General features: G+C 35.3%; 1 protein-coding gene across 3 annotated transcripts in view; it reads left to right on the plus strand.

Annotated features, from left to right (window-relative positions):
- SLCO1B1 (solute carrier organic anion transporter family member 1B1) overlaps positions 1-16,502 on the plus strand; it is a 120,758-nt gene extending 104,256 nt beyond the window's left edge. For all 3 annotated transcript variants that reach the window (XM_077953687.1, XM_077953688.1, XM_077953689.1), the window contains one exon: positions 15,684-16,502. In XM_077953687.1, the coding sequence (XP_077809813.1) occupies positions 15,684-15,894 (211 nt within the window). In that variant the 3' untranslated portion in view covers positions 15,895-16,502. The remainder of the gene's footprint in view (positions 1-15,683) is intronic.
- Positions 16,503-16,801: the final 299 nt, after the last annotated feature.

Raw genomic sequence — 16,801 nt, forward strand, 5'->3', positions numbered from 1 at the left:
TAGCCACCATTTAATGGAAACTTACTTTGCAGGCACTATGGTATCAAGCAATCTGGTATCTCATTTTAGTACTCATAGAAACTATAGGACATGGATATTTTCTTCTATTCTGTTATATGTGAAGAAACTATGATTTAAGGATAATAACCAACTTGTCAAAAATTAGAGATAATAGAAAATGGCTAGGATTTGTATGTGAATGTTTTTTGTTTCCAAAACTCTCTTCATGTTAGTATATATAAGGATAAATATGCACATGTAAATATATATATGTGTGTGTGTGTGTGCATGTGTGTTTGTGTGTATTCAATTGCCTCTGACTTCTCTAGAAAGACACAGAATGACTAGCTTGGGCTCTGGACATATGTCAATTAAGAAATAAAGGAAAATATGTTTCTATATTACTCTATTCACAGGGAGAGATATTCCTTAAGTGACACGAAGATAACTGCATGGGCATCTGGAAAAACAAAACGCTACAATTATACTTTACCTCTTTAAAAAAACTAATTTCAAATTCATATATTGACAAATTATACACTTTGAAATGTGAAACTATATGTATTAAAACTGATAGTATAATTTCTTTCAATTATCTACGAAGCAGAAACTAAGTATGACCCAAATGCCCAGAACTACAATAGAAAAAAAAGACAAAATATTTATAACATCTGCATCATTAAACTTTTAAAAGCAAATTTCAAAGTGAAAATATAAATTAGGAGAATAATTTGCAACTTGTGACACAGACACAGGCAAATATCCTAACTATATAAGGAACTCTTAAAAATCAGCAAAAACAGCATCCAATGCTGGCAAAGATGCAAAACAACAAGAATTTCCTTTCACTTTTCTTTCATTGCTGATGAAAATGTAAAAAATAATAGAGCCATGGTAGAAGACAGTCTGGAATTTCTTACAAAGGAAAACATGGGCTTATGATATGGTTAAGTAATCATGCACCTAAGTATTTACCTAAGTTAGATGAAAACATGTCCCCACAAAAACCTGCACTTGAATATGAAAAACGGAAGCCAACAAGATGTCTTTCAATAGGTGAATGGAAAGCCAAACTGGGGTACATTCACACAATAGAAAATTATTCAACAATAAAAGGAAGTGACCTGTCAACCTACAAAAAGACAAGAAAGAAACTAAAGGCGTGTAGCTAAGTGAAAGAAGGCAGTCTAAAGAAGTTTCTTGGCCTGGTGTGGTGGCCCACGCCTGTAATCCAGGCACTTTGGGAGGCCGAGGTGGGAGGATCCATGAGGCCAGGATTTCAAGACCAGCCTGTACAACATGGCAAAACTCTGTCTCCACTAAAAATACAAAAATTAGCCTGGCACGGTCGTGCACATCTGTAATTTCAACTACTTGGGAGGCTAAAGCACAAGAATCCCTTGAACCCAGGAGGCAGAGGTTGCAGTACGCCAAGATCATGCCACTCCTCTCCAGCCTGGCTGACAGAGCGAGACTCTGTCTCAAAAAAAAGAAAAAAAAAATTAACAAAAATTAAAGAAGCTTCTAACTATATGACCTTTTGTAAAAGGCCAAACTGTGAAGACAATGAAAGATCAGTGGTTGCTTGGAGCTCAGTGGGGAGAAGACAGGGATGAGTAGGTGGAGGACAGGGCATTTTAAGGGTGGTGAAATGATTTTATATGATTTTATAATGGTGGATACATGATGTTATGTATTTGTCAAACCTGTGGATCCATACACATACCACATACAAACCACATAAAAGCAAACTAATCTAAAATATGAACTTAATAATAATGCATTCATATCAGTTCATCAATTGTAACAAAGTTACCATGCTAATATAAAATAATACAGACTATTAATGATAGGGGAAACTGTGTGTGTGAGGCGGGGAGTATACGGGACTTCTTCATACTTTCTATGCAGTTTTTCTGTAAATCTGAAATTTCTGTAAAAAGTAGGTTCTATTAAAAAAATCGAATATCTCCCAAAGAAAATAATCACTAATGGCTATTAAATATATAAAAAGATGCTCAAATTAATTGATAATGACAGGATTGCTATTAAAACTCACCCAGATTTTCAATAATCAAAAATGTTAAGTAGACATTGTATTGGCAAAAGTACAGAACTTTGAGCTAGCAGCAAACTTCTAGAAATTTATCCTACAGATAGCTATATTCCCAAATAGATAAAATGGCACATATATAAGATTACATACATATGTATGGCAACATTGTTTATGATGGCAAAATATTGGAAGCAACTTAAATATCTCTTGATAAGGGAGTCATTAAATAAATAGTTCTACAGTTCTACTTGCAGGAAAATGAATAGTCTGATGTCTTGAAAAAAGAAGAAAAAATTATTTGTTTACTAATGTGGAACCTTCTTCAAGACATATTTTTGTATGAAAAAAAAAGAACCATGAAGAATGTGTATGGAACATGCTATCATTTATATGAAAGTGGAGGAAGTTTATTAGTTCAGGATACATCTCTGTAGTAAAGACCTAGGATCAAATTTACCAAAAAGACTTCCTTCCATTTAATGTGTAAATTCACTATCTAAAATCCCCAATGGATAAAATGATCCAGCTTTTTCCAGAATTGTACCCCATAGGCATTCTCATAAATTTATTTAAATATTAATGATAGAAAATTTCTCACAAAATGGGAGAAAGAAATGAAAGGAGATTACAAATGAAAACTTCATATATTTATCTTAATGACTTTTTTTAAGAATGTGTTCGTTTTTTATTGAAATCATCATTTATTTCCAGAACACCTGGCAAGATGCTCCTCAGAATTTCCCCAAAGCAATGACCACAACTTCAAGTATTCATGTAACATTTTGAGATGGCTTTATAATGGTTTGAGTATAAAAAGACCCTAAAACTATTTTTAAGCCATACTAGTTCCTTTTTGTTCAGTGAAGATTTAGTTAGAACTAAAGTGAAATTTTTAAATTTTTTATGTTAATTGATTTATTAATGCATTCTTCTTGCTGAATAACTGTTATAGTATCCAAATTTTTAATATACTGCAAAGACCATTGTGATAACATTAGTGTATATGTGTGCTATATATATTTAATATGCATATATATGCATATATAAGATAGATATATAGTATATATGTTATTCTTATGTACTTTAATTTATGCTCATCCCAAGACATTAAGATTTAAAGGGTCAGTCTTTGTACATCTTGACATATTTATCATTTTATTTTCTCTGATTTCTTCTTGCATGTCTACAAAATGTCTCAAGTACTGATCTTAGGTTTTACAATAGTGATGTTATCTTCAGGAGCAATTTGGGTAGGGTCAGAATCTTGCAGCCTTCAACTACATGGCTCCTAAATCATAATTTCTAATATTCTGGCTAATTTGTTCGTTCTGCAAAGGCAGTCTAGTCCCCAGGCAAGAAGGGGCTTGTTTTAGAGAAGGGATTTTATTGTTTCTTTTTTCAATCTCTATAATATAAACGAAGTTCTTCCCAGAGTTAGTAGCAAAAGGAATAATTATTTGTCATATAGGTTCTTTTATAAAATTGGCTATGTTGAAACTTTATTCTATAAGGAACATTATATTCTAATTTTAAAGCCTTGAAGTCCCACAGGTTTTCTGTACAGTGTTCCTGACCTGTGATTTTGTGCCATCACATACCTGTAGGAGTTGGGTAATTTTTCCTTCCTCTCAAGGTCCCAAGATAAAATGTGCCAAGAAGAAAGGGGCATTCTTATCACAGGTCAGGAACACTGTACAGAGAATGCATAGACAAGATATAAGGCCAGCTTTTCCCAGGGGCTTTTATTGGATCTATAAGTAAACTTCTATTCCTCAAAGAAAGTATTCCATTCCAGTTAAAGCCTTGGTAAAATGACCAGTTTATCCAGTTAGGTCCTGTTATAAGAAAAAACATATTCTTATTGCACTTATGCAAATAAGTATACTGCCATAAGTTGAGAATACTCACAAATAGTTTTTAAATTCTGGAGAAATTAGTTAGAGGGAAAGCAATATGCTCCAAAGTTTACTCCCAGGAGCATACTTTACTCAATTGCTAAAAGTTGTAAATACTCAAAATAAAAAGGTTTATTGACTCTGAAAAACAAATGAATTAGCGATGTTTAACATCTCAGCTCTCTGTGAGAGTCCTAGAAGTTTGTGTTTTTTCCTTCTATTCCAATAGCACAATTTCTAAAGTTATCAGGGGCCTGCATTCAAGAGTACCTGTCAGAGTCCGCTATCTGATTCTAAACTGCCTTTTGAAAAGGATCAAAACAAAATAATTGTCTGTGGATAAAAAACTTAAGAAAGCCACTATTAAAACCACAATTCACTAGGAATTTTGTTAATTCTGTGACATACAACAATTTTACATAACAATTTTAATTATGAATAACACTAAGTCATATCAGAATTTTAGGAGTTTCCCATTATTTTGGAACATATACTAATAACTTATTTATACAAATAGAGTACAAAGAAAGTCAAACACCATTTAATATTTGGCAGTGCTTCCTGTATGATTTTTGTGCTAAATAAAACAAATATGCCATTTTTAGACTTTAGTAAACCTAATATCTAAACAATTAATTAGGTCAGAAAAAGACATACTCATAACTTATAATTTAATTTTGGAAAGTTTGTCAAATATCAAAGATTTAAAACACTGGGTATCACAAAATAGGATCACAGGTTATTTATTTAGTCAAAGTGGTAACTCAAAAAAATTTTAAAAAGACAAAAACCTGCACTTATTGATACAGGAGAGAATTATCTTTCTAAACAACAAGACCTAATAAAAACAGCATAAGGCCACCTAAATCTGTTTCTTACCTTTCCCCTCTTCCCTTTTTCCTGTCGTTTACCCAAAGAGACAAACAAAATCCTTTCATTATCTTTTAATATTACACAAAAATTTTGTTCAGAAGAGAAAGTCAAATTTCACCTTTGCATAGTGTACTATTAATGTTAAACCCAATTCTTTAAAAAAAAAAAAAAAAAAACCCTATAAACCAAGTTATATAACTTTAGTTAGTTTGAGCATATGGTAACATTCTCATAAGCTTATTATATCCCTTTACAATGTTTATTTGTTAAACAGCAGAACAATGCTTTAAGAAGACCCTGTCATACTTTTATTACACTGTTCAATTTATGGAAAACTGAATAATACCCCTTTAACTTAGCTAACGTTTATACACAGAATTTCCTTTACAAGATTAATTTTTCACAAACCGTTCACAACTTGCTCAAACTTTTAGTTGTATTCTAACTTAAGACATCCCGTTAGCCCTCTAAACTGGGCAAAAACAACATTTCTAAGCCTTCTTATAATCTTTTACCAAAAACACAGTTTGCTTTCCTTGCACGCTTGCATGAAAAACTATTACTCCAGTAATCTTAATTACACGTTACAATGTTAACTCAGCAACTTCTATTTTTGGTGAAAACCCTGATAATTAGTGATCTTAATTATATCCTTGGTATGGAGCCTAGGACACCAGACAGTAGTGCAAATAAGGTCTGACTCTTTCCAGAATAGCTAAGTAGCATAGATCACTCAACATGTCCCTCAGGCCTTACCTAGAATCTAATGGTTCTAAAGTAATCAAATGTTGAAATTTTGAAGACATTTTTATTTTGCCAATAATCTTTATAACTGTTTTTATTTCCCAAAGATTACTAAAGTCATGTGAACCAAAAGGCATTAAAGTATCTATTTCTCTGACTAAATATTTGACTTAAGTGCTTAGTTTTTAAGCCAATTAATCAGAGCTCTTTTATATATAAATGTCACACACAACACATATAAATACACAAAAAGACAGTAAAAGATTCAGTACTTGTAAGATTTTTTTATTAGCCAGTTTCTTAGTTGAATTAGTGGCTTCAGCATGGAAACCTTTGAGGTAAAGGGCCAGGAAAGCAAGCAGTTTCTAGGGCCTAATAAGCAGGCACAGCTGGAAGGCAAAAACAACAGGTAATATAACGTAAAACAGGGCAGAACTTTTGATTTTGAGAGAGTACTATCTTCCTTCAATGCCTAGGGTTCCATGAGGAAAACAGAGCTTTTTCCCAAAAATGGTACCCCCCATTTTTCCCAAGGAGTCCTAGTCTGTCAGAAATCAACTTAATACTTTCATGTGGGCTTCAAGAGTAGCAAAAAGACAGACTGAGGAAATAATTCACTCAAGTGAGAAAAAAATAAACAAACAAAAAGTTATTCTCCAAAAACAAGATCTAAGAAGAGAAAAAGCACAAAGGCCTTGTGTATGTGTGTGTATATATATACACACACACACACATATATACACACGCACACAGACACATATGTATATATGTATATGCTATATATACATGTTATATACATGTATATATGTGTGTATATATACACACACATATATGTATATGTGTGTGTGTGTGTGTGTGTGTGTAGAGAGGGAGAGAAAAAGAGAGAGGGAGAGCACTTGGATATCCATTTTTAATTAAGGTGATTTTAGCCATAGCGTCCTTTAAAAAAAAAATCCTTTATATCTCTTGTTATCTGACTTTAGCAAGGCCAAACAGCCAATATTTCTGGTTTTTGAACTTCTTTGCAAATAGTAATCACCTAGGTGAAATATATAAGCCTTAACTAAGGTTGTAACTTAACCATGAGTGTATGAACTATTTTCAAATAGGCAGTGAGTAGTTTTTACAAGATCTAGAATCTTCAAAGGTAACTCAGAGAAACGAAAATTCAAGAAGAGAAGCCAGAAGTTGGTCACGGAGGAGTAGAGAATCAACAAATGGCAAAAGTCACAAGAATATCAAATCAGAAAGCACTCATTCCCTGGGCCAAGAATTGAGTCCCAGGCCACCATTGTGAAAAGACAAACCTTTAGTTTCTGAGCTACAGCATTGGTTAGTCTTCATTACCTTTCCCAGAAGGATTTTAGTGCAACCAATTTCAAGCTTGCAAAGGCTTTTAACTGTTCAAGATAATTTTTAGGGCTAACATTAACCACAAAATACCTGTCCTCTAGATGGTAGAGACCAAGAGTAAGTACTGCCACATGGTTACAAGGTCAAGCTCCCAAGGACATAAAAGAAGATGAGAGGGAAATCTCATCCAGTATGGGTTTCAGGAACACACAGCAAAATTTGTAACTGACCAGCCTGAAAGGCTGGCTTAAAAAGTAGGCTTATAGGAATCCTAAGGCTACTTTCTACATTCTTTCCTATGATACCCCTCTCCATTACAGAACAACACTAAAAGACAAATTCTTAGGACAAAGTACACCAGATTTGCTAAAGCCTAAGATGAGTCTGAAAAATTCGTTTTTCTATTAGTCAGACCACACACACACAGAGTGAGAGAATGGGAGAGAGTGAGAGACAGAGAGAGAGAGAGAGAGAGGGAGAAAGACAGAGACAGAGACCAGAAGCTTGGTGGTAAGAAATTCTTACCCCTTTTGCCAGCATATCACGTTTCCGGATTCCCTTTCTCTGCACTTCTGGAAGAATAGAGTGGCTTTTGATGACCCTACTCATTGCACTGTAGCTTTGGGGGCCAAGCCACTTCACAAAAGAAAATTATCCTTTTCTGTTTTGTAAAACCATAGGCAAAAGCTTCTCATTTTTGCAAGATGCTGCCCAATGGGGTTCATGAGGAATCAAATTAACATTTTCCACCCCAGCCTAGCAAAATACACATAACAAAGCAGACATTTGTCACCTCATTCAGCATCCAATATTGACCCGGCAAGGCTCAAACTTTCTTTCATTGGTCCCTGTCATCTCTGAGCCACTTAAGATTTGGAGAGATAACCTCCAACTGGGAATTCAGTTCTCTGGGCAAGATGAAGAAGTGGACAGTCACCCCAAGTCAGGCCTTTTGAGCTTCCTTCAGGACTCACTGAATGTGACCAAACAAATAATGAGGGTTTTCTGAGTTAGATGGCCTAGACTTCCATCAGTAGTTTCTTTAGAGGTTTCCTCCACATGTACAAACACACACACACAACAAAAACAAGACAGAAGACCTTCCAAACCACAACTTCTAACCAAGAATTCTGAGTATTCCTCCCGAACGAACCTTCTATTCTCCACCTAAGAAATCTCCCTGAAATCTTTTTGATTGAAGAGAAATCTCCTGAACCAAGACTGTTCCTACTAATTAGAGAGAGCTAACCAACACCTCCAAAAGAGCTGAACTGAGACCTCAAAAAAAAAAAAAAAAAAAACCCAAGGGCCCCAAAGAAGCCAAACCAAGGCCCCTAAAGAAGCCAAATCATGATCCCCAGATGAGCCAAACCAATTGGGAGAAGGAAGGAGGTGTTGGCAGTGCCTAGAATACTCACCAAATTAGTTTAGAGACAGACATTATTTCCAGGAACTATTTCTCCATTGCAATTAAATCCATGCGCATTGCGCCAGCAGCACCCTGCCAGTAGTGCCAAAGTCAGCCCACAGTCCAAGAGAACTAGGCAGCCACTTGAGTTGGCCTCTGGATCCATCACCAGAGCAGGGCTACTGAACCACGGGCAGGTAGGCAGAAGGGCAATCCCAGATGAGACCCCAAGTGTGTAACCACCTAACAGGTTCACCTGGCCCACTAGAGCTTATTTATCAAGAAAGAGGTTACTAATCAAAACAGGGGAATTGCAATAAACAGTAATTCATGCAGAGCCAGCTGGGCAGGACCCCAGAGTTTTGTTATTACTCAAATCATTCTCTCTGAGAATTTGAGGACTGGAGTTTTTAAAGATAATTTGGTGGGTAGGCGGGGAGCAGTGAGTCAAGAGTTCTGATTGGTCAGGTCAGAGATGAAATCATAGGGTGTTAATACTGTCCTGAGTCACTTCCTGGGAGGGCGCCACAGCTTGAGATAAGTCAGTTTATCAGTCTGGGTGGTATGAGCTCATCTGTGAATTTCAGGATCTGCAAAATATATCAGGTATTGATCTTAGGTTTTACAATAGTGCTGTTACCCTCAGGAGCAATTTTGGTAGAGTCAGAATCTTGTAGCCTCCAGATGCATTACTCCTAAATCGTAGTTTCTAATCTTTTGGCTAATTTGTTAGTCCTACAAAAGTAGTCTGTTTCCCAGGCAAGAAGCTGGTTTGTTTTGGGAAAGGACTGTTACTGTCTTGGTTTTAAACTCAAAGCTGTAAACTAAATTTCTCCCAGAATTAGTTCAGCTTACACCCAGAAATGAACAAGAACAGCTTGGAGGATAGAAGCAAGATGCAGTTGGTTAGATCAGATCTCTTTCATTGTCTCAGTTACAATTTTGCAGGGACAATTTCATAAGCATTTAGTGCAATAAGCTTTCCACTTTACGCTGTTTATGCTATATCCTACAGGTTTTAATATACTTTGTCTCGATTTTCGTTTGTTTAAAACAAAAAAATTGTGTTTTGCCCTAATTTTGTTATTTACCCAAAAGTAATTCAGGGCTAAGTTATATAGGTTTCTTGTAATTGTGTAGTTTTGAGAGTTGCTCTTGATATTGATTTCTATTTTTATTCCACTGTGGTTCTTGAAGATGTTTGTTATAATTCTGATTTTTTAAAAAATGTATTGTGACTTATGACTTAGAATGTGGTTAGTTTTAGAGAATGTTTTATAAACAGATAAAAAATGCATTTTCTCTGACTTTGGGATGAAGTATTATCTAGAAATCTATTAGATCCACTTGGTAAAGAGTCTAGTTCAAGTCGAAATTTTTTTTTAGCTTTTGGCCATGATGCTGTGCCTGCCTAGTGCTGTCAGTCTGGTGTGGAAGCTTATTTCTCAATGTATTACTTTCTGTCTCTTTGCTTAGGTCTGGTAGTATTTATTTTATAAATATGATTGCTTCAGTATTGAGTCTGTATATATTTAGATTAGTTAAATCTTGTAGAATTAAATGCTTTATCAATATATAATGCATTTATTTGGGTTTTTTTGACACTCTTGTTTGTTTAAGGTCTATTTTATTTGATACAAAGAGAGGAATTTCAGCTTGTTTTTGCTTTCCATTTGAAAGATAGATCTTTCTTCATCCTTTTACTTTAAGTCTATGGGTGTCCTTACATATGAGATGGATTCCTTAAGGGCAGCAGCAGATTGTCTTTTTTTTCTTTTAAATCCACTTTGCTACTCTATGTCTCTTATATGGAGCATTTAGGCAATTTACATTCAAAGTTAATATTGATATGTGAAACTTTGTACCTCCCATACTGTTGTTAGTTAGTTGCTTTGTAGATGCCATTGTGTAGTTACTTAATAGGATCTGTAGGCTTTGTAATTATGTGTGCTTTTATGGCAGCTAGTATCGGTCTTTGTTTCCTGTTTTGAACTCCTTTGAGCATTTTTTCTAAAACTGATCTGGTGGTGACATATTTCCTTAGCGTTTACTGGTCTGGGAAATACTTTATTTCTACTTTATTTACAAATCTTCATTGGGGAGGTTATGAGGTTCTTGGCTGTCATTATTATTATTATTATTTTGTAGGTCTAACAATAGGCCCCCAATCTCTTCTAGCTTGCAATGTGTCTGCTGGGAAGTTCACCTTTAGTCTAATGGTATTTCCTTCATAAATAATTTGGCCCTTTTCTCTAGCTGCCTTTAAGATTTGTTCTTTCGTGCTGAACGTAGCCAGTCTGATGACTATATTCCTTTAGAATGGTTGTTTTGTATAGTATCTCATAGGTATTCTCTGAATTTCTTGTATACGGATGTGAAGCGCTCTAGCAAGATTATTTTTTAATTTCTGAATTATTCCCACAACTGTGTTTTCTAAGTTGCTTACTTTTTCTTTTTTCTCATTAGTGCTAATAATCATACGTCTTGTTTCTTTAAATAGCTCTATGTTTCTCAAAGGCATCACTCATTTTTTTACCTTCTGTTTTCTTTTTTTTTTTTTTTATGACTGTGTTAATTTGAAAGACCAGTTTCGAGATTGTGTTAGTCAGGGTTATCTAGAGGGATAGAACTAATAGAATATATATATATGTATAAAATATGATATACATAGATTATATATATCCTATATATCATATTATATATAATCCACATATAGAGAACTAATAGAATATATATAATATGATTTTATATATATAGCAGCATATTAAGGAGTGTTAACTCACACAATCATATATATATCTCATATATATCATATATATATATATATATATAAAACATGGAAGTGTATTAAGGAGTATTAACTCACAAGATCACAAGGTTTTACAATAGGCCATCTGCAAGCTGAGGAGCAAGGAAGCCAATTCAAGTTCCAAAGCTGAAAAACTTGATGTTTGAGGGCAGGAAGCACCCAGCATGGGAGAAAGATGTAGGCTGGGAGGCTAAGCCAGTCTAGTCTTTTCATGTTTTTCTGCCTGCTTTATATTCTGGCCATGCTGGCAGCTAATTAGATGGTGCCCACTCACATTAATGGTAGTTCTGCCTTTCCCAGCCCACTGACTCAATTGTTAATCTCCTTTGACAACACCCTCGCAGACACATCCAGGATCAATACTCTGCATCCTTCAGTACAATCAAGTTGACACTCAATATATTAACTATCACAAATATCTTTAATTATTTTTTATGTTTAGTCTAATTTATTGTCAAAGTTTCTAACTATATTTTGAAATTCTTTTGGTAACTTTTTTAATTCCAGAAGTTCTATTGGTTTTCTTCTTAATATGTCCATCTCACCTTTCATATCCTAAATTGTTTTTCCGGTTTCATTTATTGGTTTTCAACTTTCCCTTGGATCTTATTAAGTTTTCTTGCAATTTATATTTTGAATCCTTATCTGTCATTTCAAACTTTTCAATATGATTAATGTCCATTGCTAGAGAGCTAGTGTGACCCTCTGGAGTTGTCAAGATATTCTGGCTATTTGTTCTGCCAGAGTTCTTGTGCTGATTTCTTCTCATTTGAGAAAGCTGACACTTGTTATTTTGAATTTTCTGTAGTTCGAATAGGACATTTTAAATTTTTTATTATTTCTTCCCTTGAGGATATGACTGTGGTGTATGTTGTGCGTGATGGTTTGGCCTCAGTTCTGGGTTTCATAAGGCCGAGGCTTAGTAGGGTTCCCTTGGTTGTGGATAGATTCTGTGCAGTGGTTTTCTTAGATGTTACTTGTTGTTGTGATGTATTGGATATATGATCTGATACACTATCTCTTATGGGGCTGAGGGTATGGAGGTCTCAGGAATTTTATCTTGGGGGCTAGCTCTAAGTTCTTCCGGTGGCACGTTTTTAATTTGGTGGAGAGTTCAGGCTGCAATCCAGTAGATGGTACTTAAGAGTGAGAGCCAATTTGTCCTCAGTTAGACTGAAATTTAGTTGAAGCACTTTCCCTGGCCCTGATGGGATGTGGTATAAAGAAATCATGTATGGGTATGTAAAATTTGGTGGAAATGGGCCGGGGAGGTTCACCAGTTTCTCATTCTCAGCTGGCAGAAACATAATCTGCCTCACTCTCATGCCCCTGTTACAGGGCTCGTGACCTTCAGTCCACAAAGTCCTTGTCCTCTGTTTCCTGGCCACAGTGCAGCTGCAGGCTGCAGGCATGCCCCTCTAGTGACTATCATAGAAATGGATTCAGGGTGGAGCCTCTTTCCCAAGTCCAGAGCAGGCATCTCCATGACCGGTTTGTCCTCCACTGCCAGGATACTACTGTTATGTGTAGGGAGGGGTAGCTGGACCCCGCCCTTCATGTAAGCCCAAGCAGTGCAGGCTCACTTTTATCTGGGCTGCAACTCCTGCAAAAAACATAAAAGATGCTTTATCTGAGTGCACACATGCCAGTCCTCAGCAGGAAGAACCACTGCTGTATCCACAACAGTGTACGGTGGAGAGGGTGGGAAATTACCGTCTATCCAGATTCATTCCTGAGTGTTGGTACTGCCTCCTTTAGTAATTGTTGCTGTACCCATGTTCTCTTTGTCCCAAGGAAAGATATAGTGGGCTACAGTCCCCACTCTCTTAGGGGAAGAACGCATTGAGAGTTAGATCTCCAGAGGTCCTGCTGTTTCCCCAAAGTCCACTGACCCCTGTACCTGCCAAAGTCAGAGAAGTTGGTTGGATATGTCTGCCAGAAATTTGGTGGTGTGGTGGCTCAAAGATGGAGAATCCTCAGGCAGGGCAGTGGCATACCACAGATGCACAAACAGTGTGGCACCTCCTTCCTTCAGATGGGAAGGTGGTGCAGCCGTACCTGTGCAGGCTGGCCACCCACTTGTCTATCCCTGGGGAGTTCCCAAATTGCTACCAATAGCATTACCCTGGGTCAAGAGGGCAGAGGAAATTCCCAACAATTTGGTGGTCAGCAGATTATCAGACATGTGAGGGGAGCAGAGAAGCACTTTTAGCTGTGTTTTCACAGGGTTCTCTGGGGTTGATTATTGCCAGACTTTTACTGCGTTTCTTTACTGCACCACAGCTTCTTCTTTATGGGCACTTTAACAGTTCCTGGCTCTCTTTCCTCAGTTTTTCATTTGGAACTTCCTTATTCACCAGTAACCTTGATCTTCTTTCTGAGGAGAACTGTAATTTGATGTCCCTGGTCAGCCATCTTGAAAAGAACTTGACTATTTTTATTTTTATCAGTGGTAGCATGATATATCTTCCTGCACCTAATTACTTTTAATCTATACATCTTTAAAGTAGATTTCTCAGAGGCTACATATAGTTTGTTTCTTCTTTTTAATCCTTTAACAAATTCAGTCTTTTAATTGGTGGATTTAGATCACTGACATTAAAAGTGACTACTGATGTTGTTAGACTAATGTTGATCATAATTTTACTATTTTCTATTAGTTATACTTGTTCTTTGACCTATTTTTGTCTTCCATTCTTTTTTCTTCTGTTGTGGTCAGCTGAATAGTCTCTATGACTCTGATTTTATATGACTATATAATTACGAATTTTTATTTTACCTTTCTTTGTGTATGTCAAGTTTCCGACCTATATGAGTCTCTCTAAAAAGCTTCTCTTAACATTTCTTACAAGGAAGATGTACTGGAGAAACATTTCTTCAATTGTTGTTTGTCTGAGAATGTCTTTATTTCTACTTTACTTTTAAAAGAATTTCACAGAGTACAGAATTTTAAGTTGGTGATTTTTTTCTCTTAGGACTTTAAATATTTCACTCCACTCTCTTCTTGCTTGCATGGTTTCTGAAGAGAAGCCGGACATATTTTCTCCTCTATAGATAAAATTTGTTTTTTTTTTCTGGTTAGTTTCAGGATAAAGTTTTCTTTATCTCTGACTTTCTGTAATTTGAAAATAACACACCTACAGGTAGTTTTTCTGATCAGTAATAACTTATTTGTATATTTTAAAATAACTTAGGAAGTGTAGTTGAATTGTTTGTAACTCAAAGGATAAATTCTTAGCATTTTCTAAGGTTCCCGAATCTGTGATTAGTGTCTGACATTAATTTAAGAGAAATTCTTAGTAATATATTTTTTTTTTGAGATGGAGTCTCACTCTGATGCCCAGGCTGAAGTGCAGTGGTGTGATCTTGGCTCACTGCCTCCTGAGTTCAAGTGATTCTCCTGCCTCAGCCTCCCGAGTAGCTGGGATAACAGGCACCCACCACCACGCCTGGCTAGTTCTTGTATTTTTAGTATAGATGGGGTTTCACCATGTTGGTCACGCTGGTCTCTAACTCCTGACCTAGTGATCCGCCCACCTCAGCCTCCCAAAGTGCAGGGATTACAGGTGTGAGCCACTGCACCTGGCCAGTAATTATTTTTACAAAATATTTATTTTGCTCCTTTTCTCTTTGTTATCCTTCTAACCTTTCCATACACACACTTATATAATTGTCTCAAAATTTTTATATAATATCAATTGGCTTGCTTTTTAGTCTTGTTTCTCTTTGCTTTTCAGTTTTGGAGGCCTTCATGGATATATCCTCAAATTAGAGAGTCTTCGTCAGCTGTGTTCTACCTACTAATAAACCCATCAAAGGCATTCTTTATTTCTGCTACAAAATTTTTTATTTTTAGCGTTTTTCTCGGAGCCTTAAAATTTTTATTTTTATACTTACATTGCCCATCTGTTCTTGAATGCCGACTACTTTATTGATTAGAACCCTTAACATATTAATCATAGTTGTTTTAAATTCCATTTTGAAAATTTCCACATCCCTGACATATCTAGATCTGGTTTTAAGCTTGCTTATTCTTTTCAATCTAAGTTTTTTTCACTTTTGGTATGACTGGCAATTTTTTTCATTACAGTTAAGCATAATGCATTGGGTAAAAGGAACTGCTTTGATAAGCTTTTATTAATATGGTGTAAGGTGCTGGAGAACGGGTAGCATTCCACAGGCCTATATTTAGGTTTAATTATTTTAGTTATAATCGAGTAACCTCTGGATTATAAATTTCAAACATACTTCTCAGTTTCTCCTCCCAACTGTAGGTGGGGTGGGATGGCTTAAGAGGACTTGGGTTGTATATTTTTCTCCTGCTATGAAGAAGGCCAGAGGCAACTGGAGCATAGTTTCTATGGCTTCATAACCCTATTAATATCTATCATTATGCCCCAATACAAATAATTATTAGAATTATTGTCTTAATATTTTATCTCTAATTTTATTTTTTTCTTTAGGATCCGGATACTGGAGAAAATGTTGTAAGTTATTATAGACAATTTAAAATGATTTATCGTTTTATTTTGTCTATTTCCACAGAAAGGTCTACTTGGGCTTGTCTTCAGTGTTAAGAGTCTCATCACTTGTTTTATATATTATATTAATTTATGCCATGAAGAAAAAATTTCAAGAGAAAGATGCCAATGCATCAGAAAATGGAAGTGTCATGGATGAAGCAAACTTAGAATCCTTAAATAACAATAAACATTTTGTCCCTTCTGCTGGGGCAGATAGTGAAACACATTATTAAGGGGAGAAAAAAAGCCACTTCTGCTTCTGTGTTTCCAAACAGCATTGCATTGATTCAGTAAGATGTTATTTTTGAGGAGTTCCTGGTCCTTTCACTGAAAATTTCCACATCTTTTATGGTGAAAGTATTAATAAGCCGATGAATTTATAATAAAACAAACTATATGTAGAAAAAATGAAAGTATTCATTGTTATGTTATAGCTATGTATTTGTGGTTAAGGCTAGACTATAAGATCCATACAAATATAAAGTAAGAGGCATGGTTATTGTGTAATAAAAGAAAAAATACTTGTTCAAGTAATTGTAATTCTTAATAAAATAAATGAGTAGAATACAGGTAGAAGTTAAAAAGAAGGAGCTAGATTAGTATCCTAAGTAAAGAGAAATGCCTAATGTCTATTTTTTATTAAACAAACAAACATGCAGTTTGAACTGTAATACTGAGGCCTGAAGTCTAGCCTGGATGAATGCTACAATAATATCTGTTACTCACAAAAAATTATATATTTCACAGACTTTCTTAATGTATAATTAATTATTTTGGTCAAGTAAATTTAGAATACATTTAAATATTAATGAAGAAATAAAGACATTCCAATATTTACAAACTGTGATTGTCAAACAACGTATTACATTACGTGTTAAGTTTCTGTTGCATTTAATGGATTAAGAAAAATTGACTTTGACTAATGTAGCCACTCTTATACTTATCTTAGCTAGATTTCCTGGATCATTTGTTGCACCTTCTACATCAGCACTTTCTTCTTCACTTTGCACTTAGGTAATGAAACCAGCTTCTTTTTTTAAACCCCATGAACTAAATTCTACAGCATTTTTTCTTTTGCAGCTTTCCCACCTCTCTTAGTTATCATAGAATGACAGAGAGGTAGGGCCTTACTCTAGATTA

Source organism: Macaca mulatta, chromosome 11 (genome assembly GCF_049350105.2).
Source record: "Macaca mulatta isolate MMU2019108-1 chromosome 11, T2T-MMU8v2.0, whole genome shotgun sequence".
Lineage (NCBI taxonomy): Eukaryota > Metazoa > Chordata > Mammalia > Primates > Cercopithecidae > Macaca > Macaca mulatta.